This window comes from Nematolebias whitei, chromosome 1 (genome assembly GCF_014905685.2).
Source record: "Nematolebias whitei isolate Nwh7 chromosome 1, NemWhi1, whole genome shotgun sequence".
NCBI classification, from domain to species: Eukaryota; Metazoa; Chordata; class Actinopteri; order Cyprinodontiformes; family Rivulidae; genus Nematolebias; species Nematolebias whitei.
This window is the reverse complement of record NC_056498.1, coordinates 13,925,772-13,944,575: the sequence shown is the minus strand read 5'-3', so window position 1 is coordinate 13,944,575 and position 18,804 is coordinate 13,925,772. Positions and strand designations below refer to the sequence as shown.

Genomic DNA, 18,804 nt, shown 5'->3' with positions numbered 1-18,804 from the left:
GTACCAAAGAGACCATCTTATCACAAGCAGAACTGGTTTGTTCCACTTTGGAGTAAACTGTTGGAGGAAGAATCAGTTTTGTTGTGGGTTTCCTTGACTGATGAAGCCTTCCGGACTGAAGGTGAAACGTTTCAGCACAAAAAAAAAAAAGAAACTGTCCAGATGACCTGACTGAAAAATGTTGGATCGTATACCTGGATTATTGAGCATGGACTTTGTTGTCCAGATGACCTGACTGAGAATTATTGGATTTGATACCTGGATGATTGAGTATGAACTTTGTTTCATTCAGAGTGTGCCGAATGAACAAAAAATAACCCGAACGGTGCATTTACATAACACATTTTTATTCTGAACGGCCATTTAATCCGATTACTTATGTCCATGCAAACATACCGTAGCTAGTAAGTACAAAGTGTTTTATGCTGCTGTGTAGAGCAGAAGTTTTTTGTTTATGTGGTGAAGTGTGATTGTGGATGCACTGATTTGCAATGATATTGTTTTATAATCGCATTGCATCCCTCTGAACTAGGGGTTCGGACCCAATTTCCTTAATTTTGGGAGAGAGACTGGCCGATACTTATATGAGAAAACGATTTTACAGATATTTTGTAGTTTTAACAACAATTGTCTGAACTTCATTTATATTTCAGAGCACTACCTCATTGTCAGTTAAAACAAGTTTGTATTGTTTCTATGATATTGTTCAAGAGTATGTTTTAAAAAAAAAAAAAACAATATTGGAAAATTGAAGGTGCATTGTGACCTATAACACCCGACAGTGTTGCTTAAAAAACAAAATCGGTATCGGCCAAAATCGGAATCGGCAGGTCAGACGTTTTAGAAATCGGTGCTCGTTCAGAAAACTGCAGTCGGTGCACCCCTACTCTGAACTGTAAGCAAACTGATGTGTGGGATGCCAGACAATTCCCACACCTAGTAAATAACCATATAAGACATCGACAGAAGTTCCAGCGGTTTTAAAACCGTGATCACACACACCACTAGAGGAAGCTGAGCTCAAAGGCATCACACTTCAAAATTGTCACCCCCCCCCCCCCCCAAAAAAAACAAAAAACAAACTCTAGAATATTGCATTACTAATTGTTTGTGAATAAGATGACACAGCTGCTTTTATTGAAGAAACTTAAAATATAAAGCCATCCAATGCCATCTTTCTTTCCCTCAAACAGCTCTACAAAACAAAAACCACTTCAAGTTCTGAGGACACGCACTTGTAGAGTAACAGTTTACACTTTAGATTCAGAGGAAGACGTCCTTTGAGTGCAGGGATGTCTACTGTAATCAAAGTCATCACATTCCACCTCCTAGCAGCAGAAACATCCGCTCTGAGCCGACAGTGAGCACAAGTGAAATGCTGACATCAGTGCTGATCAAAGTATTAAAGTAAAGAGTGTTTTCGTCTCTGATAAAAAAATTTTTTAAATGAGACAATGACCTGATTTTGACCTTGATTATCAGTAAAACTGTGCTATTCTAAGATGGGAAAAGTCAACCGTAATCAGGGAGTGCTAACTTGTAAAACCACAGTGATAGTGAAGCACAAGTCCAAAGTCAAAGAGTCCCACCTTCAATAAGCAAGCCCAGAACGCTCAGTTTTCTCTAGAACTCAACAGAACACGGCGTCTTCAGCTTTGGTTTACGCATTCAAAACACAAAGCACAGAGAATTTGCTTACAGTGCAGGCCAAATGTGCTGCTGCCTGTCAGCTAAAGGTGAGCACTCAGGTAGAACCTTAAAGTCCAGCAGGACGTGTTTAGACATTCAGTCTGAGCTGCACTGATTTGACGTCCAGTCTCTGAGGAATATTCAGATTTAACAGAGCTGATCAGTCTTAATGTCCGCACTGTAAGGTGATCAGCTGCAGCCTTCCATCCCTCCACGACCTGTACGTCTCCAGGACTGTGAGGCGAGCAGGTCGGATCACAGCTGACCCTGCTCATCCTGCACACGGACTGTTTGAACCACTCCCCTCAGGCAGGAGGCTTCGGTCCATTCGGACCAGAACCTCCCGCCATAAGAACAGTTTCTTCCCCTCTGCTGTTGGACTCCTGAACACTCATAATGCTACCTCATAATTTCTGCTTTGGTCACATTACATCTGTATTATAATTGAATACTCCATCTGTACTGTTCTCTAAGCTTTTTTATTGTTTTCTATTGTATGGGTGTACATATGGTTATGTTATGTTTTTAATTTTACTTTATTTGTGGGTGTACACAGGTCTTATGTCTTATGTAATGTTCTCATTTTTACTTAATTTTTACTTTATTTTTACTTTATTTTACTTTATTACTACTCGCACCTTATGTCGAAGCAAATTCCTAGTTTGTGAACCTCGTTCATTGACATGGCAATAATAATAAACTGATTCTGAACTGATTCTGTAAGGTGATAAGGTGTCCGGAAGCGATGATTAAGGTGACAATCAGGACAGATGGTACAGAAATACCAAACAAGCCAGAACAAGAAGAGGACAGGAAGATAATTCAAAGTTTTTCCCACGCAACACCAGTCAGGCAGATGTGAACTGCTGCAGGCTGTTTAGCAGAACACACCTAATCACAAAGACACTCTGTAACTAGCTCTGAATATACAAAACTGAAGGACTTTGAATCTACAGGTTTATAGGAAAAACAGCATATATTATATTTCTCTGAAGGAATCTTCCCAAGGGATCAATAAAGTTCTGTTCAGTTCTCCTACCTGTCAATGTACAGAAGTAGTGATGGCGCTGCCATCCTGCTGTGACAAAACAAAACTCACAATCCACAAGAAACCTGAAAACCGAAGGTCCAAACAAAATAATTTTTAAAAAAGGAGGTCAACCCTCGAGTCAGAGCTCTCCCTCAGAAACATTCAGACCTAGGGCGTCCATAGTTTTAATAGCAGTAAGTCTGAACAGCTACTGGGATCAGTCAGAGTGAGAGAAGGAGCAGACTCCTGAGTGTCCCGCCTCTTCAATCAGAAGCTTGAGCTCACAAATGGGAGCTCGTGGGAGGGAATCAGTAAGTTTATGGAGAAGAATGATGGTTAAAAGAGCAGTAAAAAGAAGGGGGACCTGATGGAGGGACCTTCTTACAAAACAATGTACAAGAGCATCTAATTTCATGCATTATTGAAGATAAATTCCTCTTAATGACAGTGTAAAAACACTTAAAAACAACGTAACCTAGATTCAATATGAGTGCAAAATATTAAAATCAAAAGTAATGAATCAAATGACTTTCCATTTTCAAGAGCACTGAAAGATCTTGACCAATATAAAATATTCAGAACTTACATCTACATCTATCTGTGTAAAAGATTATGAACAAATATTATCTCACCTGTTGTAGATAACTTTTAAAATGACCCCAGTTTAGATAAGGGTGCATTCACACCAGCCCTGTTGTCCCGAACTCTAGCCTCATATGGAGCCGTCAGCTGCCTTGTGTAAAAAACAATATTCTCCATGGTCTTCTGCCTCATCTTCTGCTCATGCAGAGTCCATTGTTGAAAAATGACAAAATATAACTCCTAAAACTGCTAAAACTTGATGCCACTCCGTTTTTATTTTTATTTCCAGAAGAAGACGAAGTGTCTTCTACAGAGGTTTTTGTGTTGTTTCTTTCAGTAGTTCTTGGTGCAGCGCCCCCACAGGCGAGTGGGGGAACAGGTTGGTTCAACAGGTTGGCTCGACTGCACAGTGCAGTGTGAATGCAAACGCACCAGCTCAAATGTAAACAAAGTGTTATGAATATTGGTCCCGAACCGAACCGAGTCTACCGGACTATCTGGTGTGAAAACAACCCAAGAGTTTAACTCCAACTGAACGAGCTAAAAGCTAGTCTGAGCATGGATAAGACCAAAGTGGACGTCATCTTAAAACAGCTACAAAAGTTCTTAGTGGTTTATGTAGATGCAATTTTATAAAACCACAACAAAAAAGGTTAGATCGTGCCATCTGGACCAGTTTCTTTGTGAGAAATGTTTCCTCAGTCTGTGGCCTGCCAACCAGATCTGTCTCATAGGTAGACTTCACTGCTGTGTTTCAAGCCAACCGTGATGACTGAGCTTAAAAAAAAAATTTCTGAACCACTTTGGCCTTGGCTGTCCTCAGGCTGTTTCTGAGGTTGGATTGAAACACAGCAGTGAAGGATACCTATGGTAAGAGAAATGCGTGTTTGTTTGCCCTGCGTTGTAGACCACTTCCAGCTTGCGGAGCAGTGCCCGTTCTGCTTACATTCACACTGTAATCGAACCGCGCTCAAGTTTTCTTCTACCGGACTGAGACCTAGGTTTTAGCCCGGGCCAGAGTTCGCCTTTTTGTTCCGTGACAGAGTTCGATGGCGAGTTCACACCTCCCCAAACGAACCGGACTTCCTAGGCAAACGGGGTAGGGCTTTAACAGACTACTCGAGTAATCTACACATCGATTGCTAGGACATCTATCGAGTTTTTTAATTTCACGTCGAGTATTCGTGGGGACGTCATTACGTCACCGTTACATCATTGCGTCACGTGATCCGCACTGGGCGTGGGTTACACAATGGATTCCTCCAAGCAGACGGATGGAGCAGAGCAGGTCCAGTCTTGGCAAACAGGTAGAAATGCATCAATAGTCTGGAAATATTTCACTAAAGATGAATCTTCTAGGTCAACTACCGTAAGGAAACAGAAAATAAATCAACTTCCTGACTGTTTGGAGCTCGTTGCGAACTGGTGTTACACCATATTTTGTGACCACCGTATATTGTGACCATAGGGGGCGGTGTTGCATGCACTGTTGCAGGTCACAGAATATGGTGCAACACCGGGTCCAATCGACCGAACCAGAACCAGCTTCCTCTGACCTTGTTTCACAAACTAAAAGCAAAAAATATTAATCTCTAAACCTATAAAAAACCTATAAACATTAATCTCTAAACCTATATAAAAAAACATATAAATATATTAATCTCTAAAACTAAAACTAATGTGCACCACAGCTGGCGGTGGTGCGGGGTGGTCGACCCCCCCCCCCCACACACACACACACACACACACACACACACACACTGTTTTTAGTTTCGTTTTTGGCGTGCCGCATGTTTCTTTCAATTTTGCAGCTTAATAATAATAAATTGTTTTGTTTTTCCTGTGACTTATTTGCAGTATGATAAATGGTAGGAGCATAATGTTTTGTTGGTCTTTTATTGTAAATAATGACCTTTTTTGCGGTTTTATTTATTTTTTTATTTTTGTATTATTTTTATCTTTAGATCCTATGATGTCATCACGTACTCGCGTTCTACTTGAGTTTTATTATGTTATTGTCAAGTTAAAAAATTAAGTAGTCGTTCAACCTCTACCTATGGGACAGATCCGGTTGGCAGGCCGCAGTCCTTCAGATGGGGGACGAAACATTTCTCACTTAAAAGAAACTGGTCCAGACGACACGATTTAATCTTTTTTGTTGTTATCTACCTGGATGATTGAGCTTACAAAAATTGTATAAAACCTTTACAGTGCTGACTTTCTTTTTTTTTTTTTCCTTTAGGATACTTCCTTCTTCAGGAGTTGCCACACCAAACAAACTTGCAAGAAGACTTGGCAATAGTTTTTGCGCTGACTGCCCTTTCTGATGCAAGCACCAAGAACAACCACCTCTGTGCCACCACTACATGTTCTTTCATTATATATTTCTTTTCTTAGACCGATAAGTCATACTGCAGCCCAAACAGCGAGGACCGATATTGGGAGGGGCAGCTAATGCCGATAAACGATATAATGGCTGAAAATTGTTGAGCTTTGTCCACCCCCAAGAATCTAACAGCTAATTTTAAACCTGTTTTAACACTTAAGTCTTGAAACAGTCTTCTTAATGTGCATTCACATTTTCTATCCTCCACTAGTCACCATAAAGTTGTCACGTGTGTTACAAACATGTAAATTAAACAAAGAAACATCCTTCCCTGTTCATAGTTTAAACAGTCAGTCACGTATGGTGAAGGTCCAATTAGTACTGACCGCAGCAGAGTTTTTATTTTCTTTGTAGAGAAGTAAAGATTTCAGACAAACAATGCATTTCATTGAGGACGACAAAGATAGCGTTACTAACACTGATATATATTTTACCTCTACATTAGATTTATTGTTCTGGATAAAGTTGTACAAGCCTATGCTAGGTTATCTAAAACGTTAGCTTGAGCATGTATCAGGATGTTAGCTTGTTAACTTGAGAGGCAAGTCGCTAATGACAAGCAGGTTGGAGGATTGAAGAGAATTTATTATTGTTGATTTGTTTTACAGATCAGTTTAAATAAACTTACCATGCTCTGTTCAGTAAAATACGCTACACAGTATTGCTCCCTGCTTCGGCTGCCCTGAAAGTGAAACTTAAGTGAACGACCATGATTTGAGAAGTAGTCTTCATGCGCCCTCTGCTGGAAACATTATACAATTACAGCTGGTTCTAGCATTTTAGGGGTGAAAATTAGAAGTGTTTATATCGGCGAGTAATGGGACAGTTATCACCGCTATGTCCCCAAACATATATATGGGCCTAAAATATCGGCCCTACCAATATATCAGTTGGGCTCTAATTTTTAGACAGCAGACACGCAAAAGTATTCAACTTGTGCAGCCAAAATAAAATTAAAAAAACACAAGTGTAAAAAATGCAAAACCAAGCATTTATAGTGATTACTTGATTTGTCAGCAGAACAATTTTGTATTAAGAATTTCTATTTTATCCTTCATTTAAAAGATCAGTTAGAACAAAAAATACTGTAACTTTGCATTTAACCTTTCTTTTCTTGAGCCATGTTCCTGACTGTTTTTGAGTGATGAATAATCAGCACTAGAGATTATTGTGCAACATGACCTTCAAGGACATGGAGTGAATCATACATTCAGTCAGAAAATGAATGCTTTAAATTCTGACTAGATTATGACTCTGTCTCCAGCCATGACAAAATCAACGTATCAGGTGTTTGTTGTGAAATAAACTGTACTATGTAGGAAACAAGTGCTGGGCAATGATGTGTGAATAGGAGACCATAGCCTTAAGTTATTGATAAGAAAAGGTAAAATTACCATTTTACAATATAACAATGCAAATTGGAACTATAAAGATCAAGAGTTCAATAATATTTATCTTTAAACTCCTTCCCTTCTAGCAACTCCAGAATCTTGTAATCCAAAATATTATCTTCATAAATGAAGACATTTTGAAGTAAATATAGTAAACTTGAACTTACCGGTTAAACAAGCTTGCCAGCGGTCCCAGTTTCTTTAACCTTCCATCTTCCTGTTGGTCGATACCCAACCCCGAGTGCAATCTTCCAGGACTACACAAGTCTCCTGGCGACGAAGACAATGTCACATCTGAGAAGTGAGCTGTGTCACTGTGACCTGCATCAAAGGTTACGACGACGCTAGAGTCAGAAGTGACGGTAAAATCCAAGATGTCCTCATTGGAGACAGACAGCTCAGTGCTCATGCTTGAAACGCTGCACACCGAGATGTCATCACTGCGGTTTAAAGTTCTGCCGGCCACACCCAACCCTGTGGTTGGGTTTAGTCTGAGGTTGGTGCTGAAGAGGCGAATAGAGTCGTAGCCACTGCGGGGGAAGGTAGAGGACTTGTGTACGCAATTGCTATCAGATGGACAGTCATCCAGTGGTAAAGTAGCAGGTGAGTCTTTGGTGTCCAGCATGAAGCCTCCATCACCCGATGATCGGTGGTTGTGGAGGATGGGGTCCGGAGGGTTGACCTCTAAAGTGGGGATTCCTGAGTCCTGAGAAGTCAAACTGTGGCGATCCAAGTCTGAGAAACCTTTTGGGGGGCTGCTGTAGTAGATGGGGGTGGAGGAGCAGGTTGGTTTGAAAGTGGGCAGGACAAGGTCGCTTTGTGGCGTTGAACTGGACTCACCGTTGGTTTCACTTTGGACGTTAGAGGTGAGCAGGTCTTTGCTCGCAGAACCATTTCCCACGATGGTTCCTCCAGACACATCTTTAAATAAAGAGCAAAACTTTCATTAAAATAGATGTGTACATCAGTTTTTATAACGCTAACAAAAGTCAAAGTACTAGAGAATGCCAAGTGCCTAATGACTGCTGAAGTTAGCAGGAGAAGCTAAAACTGAGAGACACAAACTAAAAGAAGCAGAACAGTAGCTAAAAACATTTTAAAACGTCAAATAGATGTTAAAACTAGCACAAATATAGCTAAAAGTAACAAAATAGATGCTAAAATGAGAAAAACTAACCAAATCTAACTATAAAATTAGTACAACAGCAGCAAAACAACAGCTAAAATAAGCAAAACAGATGCTAAACTTTTGGCTACTTCTAAGAAAACTGTCTTCAAACAAAAAATATTAAAGCTTTACCTGCAAAACAATATTAAAAATAAAAAGAACTAAAGCTAAATGCTAAAAGGAAGAAAAAAAAAACAGTAGGTAAAATATGAGTAGCAAAACGGTCTCTAAAAATAGTTGAATGGTAGCTTAAAGCAAAAGTAGAATAAAAAATATGATGGTGCAAGTATCCTATTGCTGATTTCAAATAGTTGAATGGTTTTGTAGTTATGAGTATTTGGTTTTGTAGTTATGAGTATTTTTTTTAAATACTGTATCATAAAAAAATATAAAACATAACACACCAAGCCAAATAATCTGAAAATGTTCGATATACAAATTGCTGAAATACCACAAAGTATAAGCAAGAAGTTGTATTGCAAAAAATAAAAATAATAAACCTATGGGAGAAACATCTGAATCCTAACTCATTATTCAAACAATTGCAGAGCCAAAAAATAAAAAATAAAAAAAAGTACCGTACTTGCACTCATGGATGTTTTACCCATTTATTGCTACTATAAAATTAGTCATGGTTGTCTAAATTGACCTATTGGGAAGAAAAAAAAAAGTTTTTGCCAAAGTGAAATCAAATCTCTACTAAGTAGAAGATGCACTGCCTGGCCAAAAACAAAGTCTCCACCTGGATTTAACTAAGCAAATAGGTACGAGCCTCCTGTTGGATAATTACTGCATGGGTGATTATCTTTCAGCTGCAACAAGTTATTTAACCCCAACTGGTGCAATGAGTTGCTTCTCATTTCTTAAACAACCATGTTAAAGACACATCACGTGGTCGTGGAAAAGATGTCAGTCTGTTTGAGAAGGGTCAGATCACTGGCATCAAGCAGAGAAAACATCTGAGATTGCAAAAACTACTAAAACTGGGTTAAGAACTGTCCAACGCATTATTAAAAACTGGAAGGATAGTGGGGACCCATCGTCTTCGAGGAAGAAATGTGGCCTACTGTACCAGCCTGTGGGGACAGTGCTATGATGTGGGGTTGCTGCAGTTGGTCAGGTCTAGGTTCAGCCACAGTATGTGCACAAAGAATGAGGTCAGCTGACTAAATATACAATATATACCTGAATATACTGAAGGACCAGTTTATTCCATCAATGATTTTTTTTTTCCCTGATGGCACAGGCATATTCCAAGGTGACAATGCTAGGATTCATCAGGCTCAAATTGTGAAAGAGTGGTTCTGGGAGCATGAGACATCATTTTCACACAGGGATTGGCCACCACAGAGTCCAGCCCATTAAACCCATTGAGAATCTTTGGGATGTGTTGGAGAAGGCTTTGCGCAGTGGTCAGAATCTGCCATCATCAATGCAAGATCTTGGTGAAAAATTAATGCAACACTGGATGGAAATAGATCTTGTGACATTGCAGAAGTTTATCAAACAATGCCACAGTGAATGCTGCTGTAATCAAAGCTAAAGGCGGTCTAACAAAATATTACAGTGAGCTTTTTTTGGTGGCGACTTTTTTGGGGGCCAGGCAGTGTATATGTAAATATTCTGTAAAATTAAAATAAGTGACTACACAAATATTCTGCCCCTTTAAAGTAACTGTTCTAATTCACTTCAGAGAAAAGATGGTTGACAAGGACAAGTCAGGATTGAGGAGATTGATGCAAAAGATTTCCAAGGCCTTCAACATCCCCAGGAGTCCTGTTGAATCTATCATCAGTCTCTCCCAGCTCACCCCCTGAAACTTGTAGCTCCTGGGCCACATATGTCTCAGTGGCCTCTCTCACTATTCTCCTTCCATCATGATCATTTAAATCGACTGCCAGCTTTTGGTAGATTTACACTTCATCCTATTCTCCTTCCATCTCTTGATGATGAATTTAACAGAACTCCTGGAATAAGTTTAGGGCCTTGGAAATCAGTGAATCCATCCCCTGACTTCTTCCAGTTGTTGCTTTTCTTCCGGTGGCTCTCTTCTGTAGGGCTTGCTACAGCGAGTGAAATCACATGAAGGATTTGGCAAATGTTGAACACCAGATGTCCTTCCCGATACTACCTGGACTCAAACCTACAGCCTCAGGACGACAAGCCTGTGGCTCTGAACACCAAGCTACTGCAGCCCCTCCGTTTGTACTTTTCAATAATCTTTTCTCCAAGTTGAATTAGAACTGTTGATTTAAAAGGGGGGTGAATAAAATCCCTTATTTCAAATTACATATTTTAATGCAATTTGCATAACCTTGTTGTTGAGGTCATGTGAAAAGACCAATTTATATTGACCATGACTGATTTATTGCAGCAATTAAAGTGGATAAGGGTGAATACGTTTAATGGGCACTGTATAAAACTTACCGAAGTGTGTATAGGCCTGTCACGATAACAAATTTTGCTGGGCGATTAACGGTTATTTTAGTTTATTGCGATAAACAATAATATTGTTTGAAATTTGACAATAATTGGTAATTATTGTCAAATTTAAAAAGAAATGTTGGTTAATTTGTTTTGTGTGTAGTACTTTTTTTCAACCACCAGATGGCAGTATAAGACTGAACCGAAGGATGGATAGTGAGGAAGCAAGCAGCGTGTCTAAAAAAAATGGGAGGGAGGCCCCTTGACGTGACATGGACTGTTTCTCTTTTCGTTTTGTCAGTTCTCAAAATGGTGGATGCTCGGTGTGGTTTGAGCTCTTTAGCATAGCATAGCAACACAAAGCTTTTAATAAAAAAAATAAAAAAATAATCAGTAAACAAGTTCTCCGCTTCTTTTTGCAGAGAAAAACAACTTTTTAGACGAAGGCACGGGTTTCAACTGTGAATTTTGGAGCTTCAACAAGATGGACATCTCATAATTTTCACATAATCCAACACATGAGAGGTTAGCTGCCCCTTTTTGGCATTTCATCAACACTAATGTATTCCATCCATCCATCCATTATCTTTTACCCGCTTCTTCCATTTTGGGTCAATCACTGTGCGAGGGGCGGGGTACACATTGGACAGGTCTCCAGTCCATCACAAGGACACAGACACAAACGAGACAACCATTCACTCTGTCACCTAGGGACAATTTAGAGTTACCAATCAGTCTAACATGCATGTTTTTGGTCTGTGGGAGGAAACTGGAGTACCCAGAGAAAACCCGTGCTTGCATGGAGAGAACATGCAAACTCCACCCAGGAAGGTCCCGAACCGGGATTTGAACTGGCAACCTTCTCGCTGAGAGGCAGCAGCGCTACCAGTTGCGCCACCGTGCTGCCCGCTCTAATGTATTAAATGGCAAAACCTCTTAAGACAGTATTATAAAAACGTACATTAAAAGTTGACTGGACATTATGATACAGGGGTGCTGAAGCTTTGATGGGTGAAACGCAACCTCACAGTAAACAGGCTGTAACTGGAGTCAGGAATGTAATGTGAACTGGGCCTCAGCTGGACCACATCATGCTTTTAACACCAACTGGGAAACCAAACGACAGATTAATGTGTCTGAGCACAATGGAGAAACCATTAAACAGAAGGTGCTGTTACTGCAGTAACTCTGACAGTAAAAAACAACTAATACATTAACTAAACTTTGCCATGATTCAACCTGAAACACCAAACTCCAGCTAAGCGTTTTCCAAATCAGTGAATTCTTTCCCAACTCTAAACCCTGACTTGCAGGCTGTCATGTGAGTCCTGCAGACTTTGTCCCAAACCTCAGCAACAGGTTGTTCCTGTGAGACTTCAGCAGTCATTGACAGCCAGACGTCACCAGTGAACCGATCATTTCACTCCAACAAGCGTATACAATGAGTTAAATACACGCAATAGAAGAAGGTGGTGTTGCTTCATTTACATTTGGAAACAGCAGTTATTTCCTCCCTTGACAGAACCACCCATCTGAACAGTTGCACACATCTTGCTCTGCAAGTCAAATTAATAAATAACAGGCGGAACAAAGACATTAACCTTCAGCTTGAAAACATCATAAAGGCTGACATATGGGAAAATTCACGAGTTGACATTTGTGCTTTAGCTAGAAGACAACGTAAAAGTTTATGTTAAAGTTCATTTTAAAGCATCAAATTGTTGACAAAAATCGGTTTTTAACCAAATTTTGTGCAAAGTGCTACTTTTGTAGAATAAACATATTTTCTCTTCCAAAGAAATCAACTTTAAATGTGTGCCGAATTAAAGAAGGGCTTTTATAAAATACAAATCTATCGTTTTGTCATTTTTAAAACCCTTCAAATTCAAACCAATTTAAGGTGAATTTAATTCCACAGTTTTCATAACAGAGTTCGGCGTGCTCCTATAGGCGACCAACGAGGACTGCAGAAAGGGCAACAGCGTCAAAACGTGAGTGTTTCCGACTTATTTATAATAAGAAGAACAAGAGAAGAGTTAAAAACAGCGTGTCACAGCGACATACCACAGCGGCCGGCTCTCTGGTTCTGGTCGCCGTGGTTCGTGTTCGCCATGCCGGCCGGGAGGACGCTACAGGTGGGTGCCAGGTAGCCTCCGCCCGGAGTGGTCCATGATGATGCTGCTGGGGCTACCGCTACAACACGGCTTCCTCCTCGGCTCCTGAACGCAGCTTAACGCTCACAAACAGCCAGAGCCGGGTCATCTACCGTCACATGAAGTCACTGCAGGGGGGAGGCGAACAGAAGGCGGCTGAACACAAACACCACGTCGCAGCTCTCTTCCTTCAGCAAGTGCACTTGACTCGCTGACGCCAACTCACCGCTTCCTCGAGTGGAGCCGAATTCATTTAAAACTACCGACGAGTTTCCTTTGCCTCTCCAACATCAGCAGAATAACAGGAAATCGGTTGCCATATTTTTTTTAAATTAAATTTAAAGCCATCTTTATTACGGTTTAACTAATATTTAACATTTCATACCTGTTTCTCTGCTTCCGCCGCCATTTTAAAACAAACTTGTAAGTGGAGAGCCGTGTAATCGAGTGCAGAACGACACCGATGGATTCACCTGTCCGGACCTGAAGGCATCACTAATCGACCTGACACCTGCACTAATGCAAGAAAAAACAGGTAAACTGTAAAACATTATGTTCTAATTGAGATTCGTGCAGTTTAATGAGCATGCATACATTTAAAAATATAAATTACTCTCTGATCTATCAATTTATCACTTTATAGGCTGGAGTACTCATTATTAAAATGTCAAATTTATTTATTTGGGGGGTAGTCGCAAATGAAATGCTGCTGCCAAGAGTTCTGTAAAGATATTTCTTACAAAGCCTAATGTCAGATCTGGTTCTGCTGGAGCTTCTTGTGAAAAGGTCATTCCTTTTCACTGTTGCTACGGTTCTGTTCAGGATGGACTGGGATGAAGTTCAGATTTAATGATGCCTTCCTTAGTTAACGTTTAATGGAATATTCAGTGGTTCCCAACCCAGGTCCTTGAGGAACACCGTCCTGCATGTTTTAGTTGTTTCTCTGCTCCAACACCAGATTGTGATTTAATTACTTCGTGTTCTGCAGAAGCTGGTTAATCACCATTCACTTAGATCAGATGTGTCAAAGCAGGGAAACAACATGCAGGATGGTGTTCCTCAAGGATCAGGGTTGGGAACCATTGCTTTATGGGACAGTATAGGCTGTGGTAGCTCAGTGGTCAGTGCCACGGTCTTGCAAACATTTTTGGCTGCAGGTTCAAGCCTAGGTTAATTGCCAAATGTTTCTCATTCGTTCACTAGCTGGGCAACTCAAGCAAAGCAACTTTTAGTATGGCATTATAATAGGAAGGACTTGAATTGGATTTTTAAGTTTAAGTTGGACTGTTTTTTTTATCTTCATCATAGTGCACCAAGATGACATTTGTTGTACTTTGTATAATGATGTGACTGAACTGCATATACTTGAACTGCTTGTAATACTATATATTAGTTGTATTTATATTGGTGTTTAATAATTAAGCTTGTGTTCATTTGATGTTTTCTACAAGACCAAATAGTGTCTAAAAAATGGATGGAAAAAGTCTGATTAAAAAAAATAAAAACTCATTTAAACCCGGCCCTGTGACCTGTCCCACCTCCCGCAGTGACTGCTGGATATGGGCACCCGTGATCTCCATGACCCTAAAAGGAAGCGGTTAAGATAATGGATGGATCGACCAACTTTTAAAACTGTACAACAGATTGTATGAGCATCGTTTCATAAAAAATATAGAATTGTTGATGCATTGACCTAAAAAGTACATTGAATAATTTCCCAAAGCTGTTATTTAAATATCTACTGCAATGGTTCCAAACATTTGATTTTTTAATTCACTAATTAGATCAGACTTTTGACACTTGTATTTACAAGTATCCAGACATTACTAACAGGCTTTTGAACATCAACCACTGAAGGTTTCCTCCCTCTTAAGGTTATATTCAGCCAAATTAAAGTTAGGTGGCGCAGTTGCTTCTCAGTGAGAAGGTCGCCGGTTCAAATCCTGACCTGGGGCCTTTCTGGGTGGAGTTTGCATGTTCTCTCCGTACATGCCTGGATTTTCTCTGGGTACTCCAGTTTCCTCCCAAAGACCAAAAACTTGCATGTTAGACTGATTGGTAACTCTGAATTGTCCCTAGGTGAGAGAGTGAATGGTTGTTTGTCTCGTTTGTCTCCATGTGTCCCTGTGATGGACTGGAGACTCTTATTGTAATTTAATTTGGGCTAGTACTTATCCTTCTTACTTACAATCATCCAATAAACTTGAAAAAAAAATTGTAAGAATTGTCACATATTTTTCAGACAATAAGGCTTGGCAATATCAATGAACAGGTCTGTTTTCAGGCACATTAAGCAAAACTAAAACATTTTAGGGGGAGTGGTGGCGCAGAGGTTAGAGAAGGTGGGCCTGTGATCAGAAGATTGCCAGTTCAAGCCCTGGTACCGACAACATCAAAAATGTGGGTAGGTGAAGCACCCACACCTGCTCCCACCCTCATTCACCCCACTCTGGGCCCATGAGCAAGGCCCTTAACCCCCACTATCTGCTCCCTAAACACGTCTCTCTTGAAAATGAGTTCTCGTGGCTCAGTGAGACTACCTGGATAAATAAAAGCTAAATGAAAAAAAAAAAAACTTTTGGACAGATTTTTGAGCACTGTGTACCACATAAAATTGGTTCGAGGTCAGTGAGCACAACTGGATCCTGCCGGAACAAGATCCAGGAACTCTCTCATTTAGACTGGGTGCATTCCGGCAACTGTGCTTGGATCCGACAACTCAAATTTCAGCCACTAAAAGTCCAAAGTCATTGCGCATTTATATTTTGATTATTTATTTAAAAATACACTGCCTGGCCAAAAAACAAAGTCTCCACATGGATTTAACTAAGTAAACGGGTAAAAGCCTCCTATTGGATAATTACTGCATGAGCGATTATCTTTCAGCTGCAACAAGTTATTTAATCCCAACTGGTGCAATGAGTTGCTTTTCATTTCTTAAACAACCATGTTGAAGGACACCTCACATGGTCGTGGAAAAGATGTCATTCTGTTTGAGAAGGGTCAAATCATTGGCATCAAGCAGAGAAAACATCTGAGATTGCAGAAACAACTAAAATTGGGTTAAGAACTGTCCAACGCATTATTAAAAACTGGAAGGATGAAATCAAATAGAAGAAAAACAACAGCAGCACTCAGGGCTGTGTTTAATAGTGAAAGTAAGAGCATTTCCACACGCACAATGTAAAGGAACTCAAGAGATTAAGACTGAACAGCTGTGTAGCCTTAAGAAAACCACTAATCAGTGAGGCTAACTGGAAAAAAAGCTTCAATTTGCTAGGGAGCATAAAGATTGGACTCTGGAGCAATGGAAGGTCATGTGGTCTGATGAGTCCAGATTTACTCTGTTCCAGAGTGATGGATGCATCAGGGTAAGAAGAGAGGAAGGTGAAGTGATGCACCCATCATGTCTAGTGTCTAGTCATCAATGCAAGATCTTGGTGAAAAATTAATGCAACACTGGATGGAAATAGATCTTGTGACGTTGCAGAAGTTTATCAAACAATGCCACAGTGAATGCTGCTGTAATCAAAGCTAAAGGCGAAATATTAGTGTATGACCTTTTTTTGGGGGGGGGCAACTTTTTTTGGCCAGGCAGTGTACAACAAGAGGAGACGTTGCCCAGTCGGTGGAATGGATGTTCCGGCCGCACTGCATGCACCAACTCGTGCACATGCTCCTGCCCAGCAGAGACGCAGATCACTTGCCCCACAGGGAGCGTCTTCATCCACCTTCAGCCGTGCGCTCTGCAGACAGTGCACGTTTTACGCACAGGAGCGTCTCCAGACAGCTCTACTGACCGCACGTACAACTGCTGATGGGTCTGAACTCCTGCGTACATTTCAGACATAATAATATTAATAATAATAAATAACAAAGCTTACAGTAAAAAAAAAAAAAGGGAGAGAAATGTTTGATGTGTATTATTCACATCACATTTCAAAACGACACTAATTTGTCAAAATAAAAATGATCAGAATGTCGAAAAGACAATTTACTTTCATAAAATAAATGGATGGTGCAACTGGTAGAGCTGCTGCCTCTCGGCACGCAGGTCTCTAGTTCAAATCCCGGTCCGTGGGCCTTTATGATAGAATCAGACCTACTCTATTCTATTCACACACTCAGGCTTTGTTGTTGTTGCACTTAAATAATAATTTCAATTCAACCTTTATTTATACAGGTTGTTAGCATTGAGTGTCGAGGCTTCATTTACAAGTGAGACCCATTTTTAATCAATTTAATAAAATGTTTAACAACCCATTAAAATACACCAATACGCCTATTTGTGTTCCAGCATCATTCGGTTTACAAATTAAGCCCTGGGCGCACCGGATTATAAGGCTCGCTGTTGATTTTTGAGAAAAATTAAAGGATTTTAAGTGTGCCTTGTAGTATGAAAAATACAGCAATTCTCCAAGTTTATCTCCATCCACACCTGTTTAAAAAAAATTACAAATACTTACAAGTCATATGTATTCCATTATCCTCACCTAAATATTTTCATAATTTCTTAAGAGTTTAATTCATATCAACATGCATACTCTACAAGGAGGTATGATTTCTATGTCCCCTTCTGTAGAACCACTGTTGCCAAATGTTCATTCATGCATCAAGGTGTTGTGCTGTGGAACAGTTTCAGTCAACTAAGTGAATCATGTACAACATTATCTGTATTTAAAAGTTCAGTTTATACATTTTTTTGTTATTTAAATATTTTTGGACAATTTAAATTTATGAACTATTATCCATTATAGTGTGTATTTGTGTTTAATGTAAGCTTATGTATAAAACTTGTATATTTTTTAGAAAGGGGCGGGGCCTCTTGTAAGCCCATTTTGTGTTTTTATGACCTCAAGCATTGTTTCTTTGTGCAAACAATAAAATAAAATGTCACGGGTGTCCTCCACCTCTCACAGTGTCTTCTGGATATGGACACCAGTGACCAACGTGACCCAAAAAGTAGGTAAAGATAATTCAGTAATGGTTTTTCTTCAAGGTCACTGGAGCACAGTAGTTGTTGATGACTCAGCTCTCTGGTGCCACCATGCGGTCATTGTGCAACATGGTCACATTGGTGCTGACAAACAACTCCCACTAAGGTTTGGTTCGTTTCTTTATTAGATGTTGGGAAAATCCACAATGAAACAAAATAATTTACTCAGGGTGTACATGAAATCAGAACACATCTACTCAGGACAGATGGGGTTTAGGAACGTAAAGGACGAGGGAGGAGGAGGGGGTGGAGGAATGAAAAATACCAGGAGAAATCATGTTTTCAGTGTTGGTTATGTTTTCTGTCTTTAGAAACTCTGCACACCTTTCAACACATAAACCTTCAGTGAACATGTTTCCCTGTCAAACATGTATTTTTATTTTTGTCCTTGTTTTAAACAGCCCATCAAAACAGACTTGAATGAAGATGTGATGATCCGTCCCACGTAAATGCTTCTTGTTCACACACACACAGAACATTTGCTCACGGATTTAACCTGCTTTTAAACTAAAATGTGTTTTCTTTAACTTAAAAAATGGGAGTGTGATGTTTGCATGCTTTTTTTTTTCCTCAGTAACATTCCTAACTTTGTTTTTTAGTTGTCCCTTGCTCTAAAAGTAACCCGCATGCAAAATTAACTGCACGACCTTCACCTCCTTTTCGTCTCGAATGTTTACGTGCCATAGTTTGCATAGAACTCGGGGGCTTCCCCTCTAAACTGCTTATGCAATCTACAATGGCTTTATTTTTTTAATCAACTAAAGCTCTACATTAATGACAGCCACATATGATTTGCTTGAAATAAACTGTCAATTAAAAAAAATATTGCATCAATACAATGTCACAGGTCTGAGTGTATGTGTGTATTAAAAAATTCCTGAGTCTCTGACTGTCAAAGAAAAGAGGGGGACAAGATCCTGAAGTTGCACAAGTTTCATATAATGCTTCAATTTTTTTAAATTTATTATAATTTTTGTTGAAGATG

The 18,804-nt window shown here is 39.8% G+C and overlaps 1 protein-coding gene across 1 annotated transcript in view; it reads right to left on the bottom strand.

Moving 5' to 3' along the window:
• Positions 1-12,783, bottom strand: part of tbc1d14 (TBC1 domain family, member 14) — an 85,305-nt gene extending 72,522 nt beyond the window's left edge. The window contains exons 1-2 of the mRNA XM_037682480.1: positions 12,735-12,783; positions 7,246-7,999 (exon numbers count right to left, since the gene is read on the bottom strand). Of these exons, the coding sequence (XP_037538408.1) occupies positions 7,246-7,999; positions 12,735-12,783 (803 nt within the window). The remainder of the gene's footprint in view (positions 1-7,245; positions 8,000-12,734) is intronic.
• Between the last annotated feature and the right edge of the window lie 6,021 nt (positions 12,784-18,804).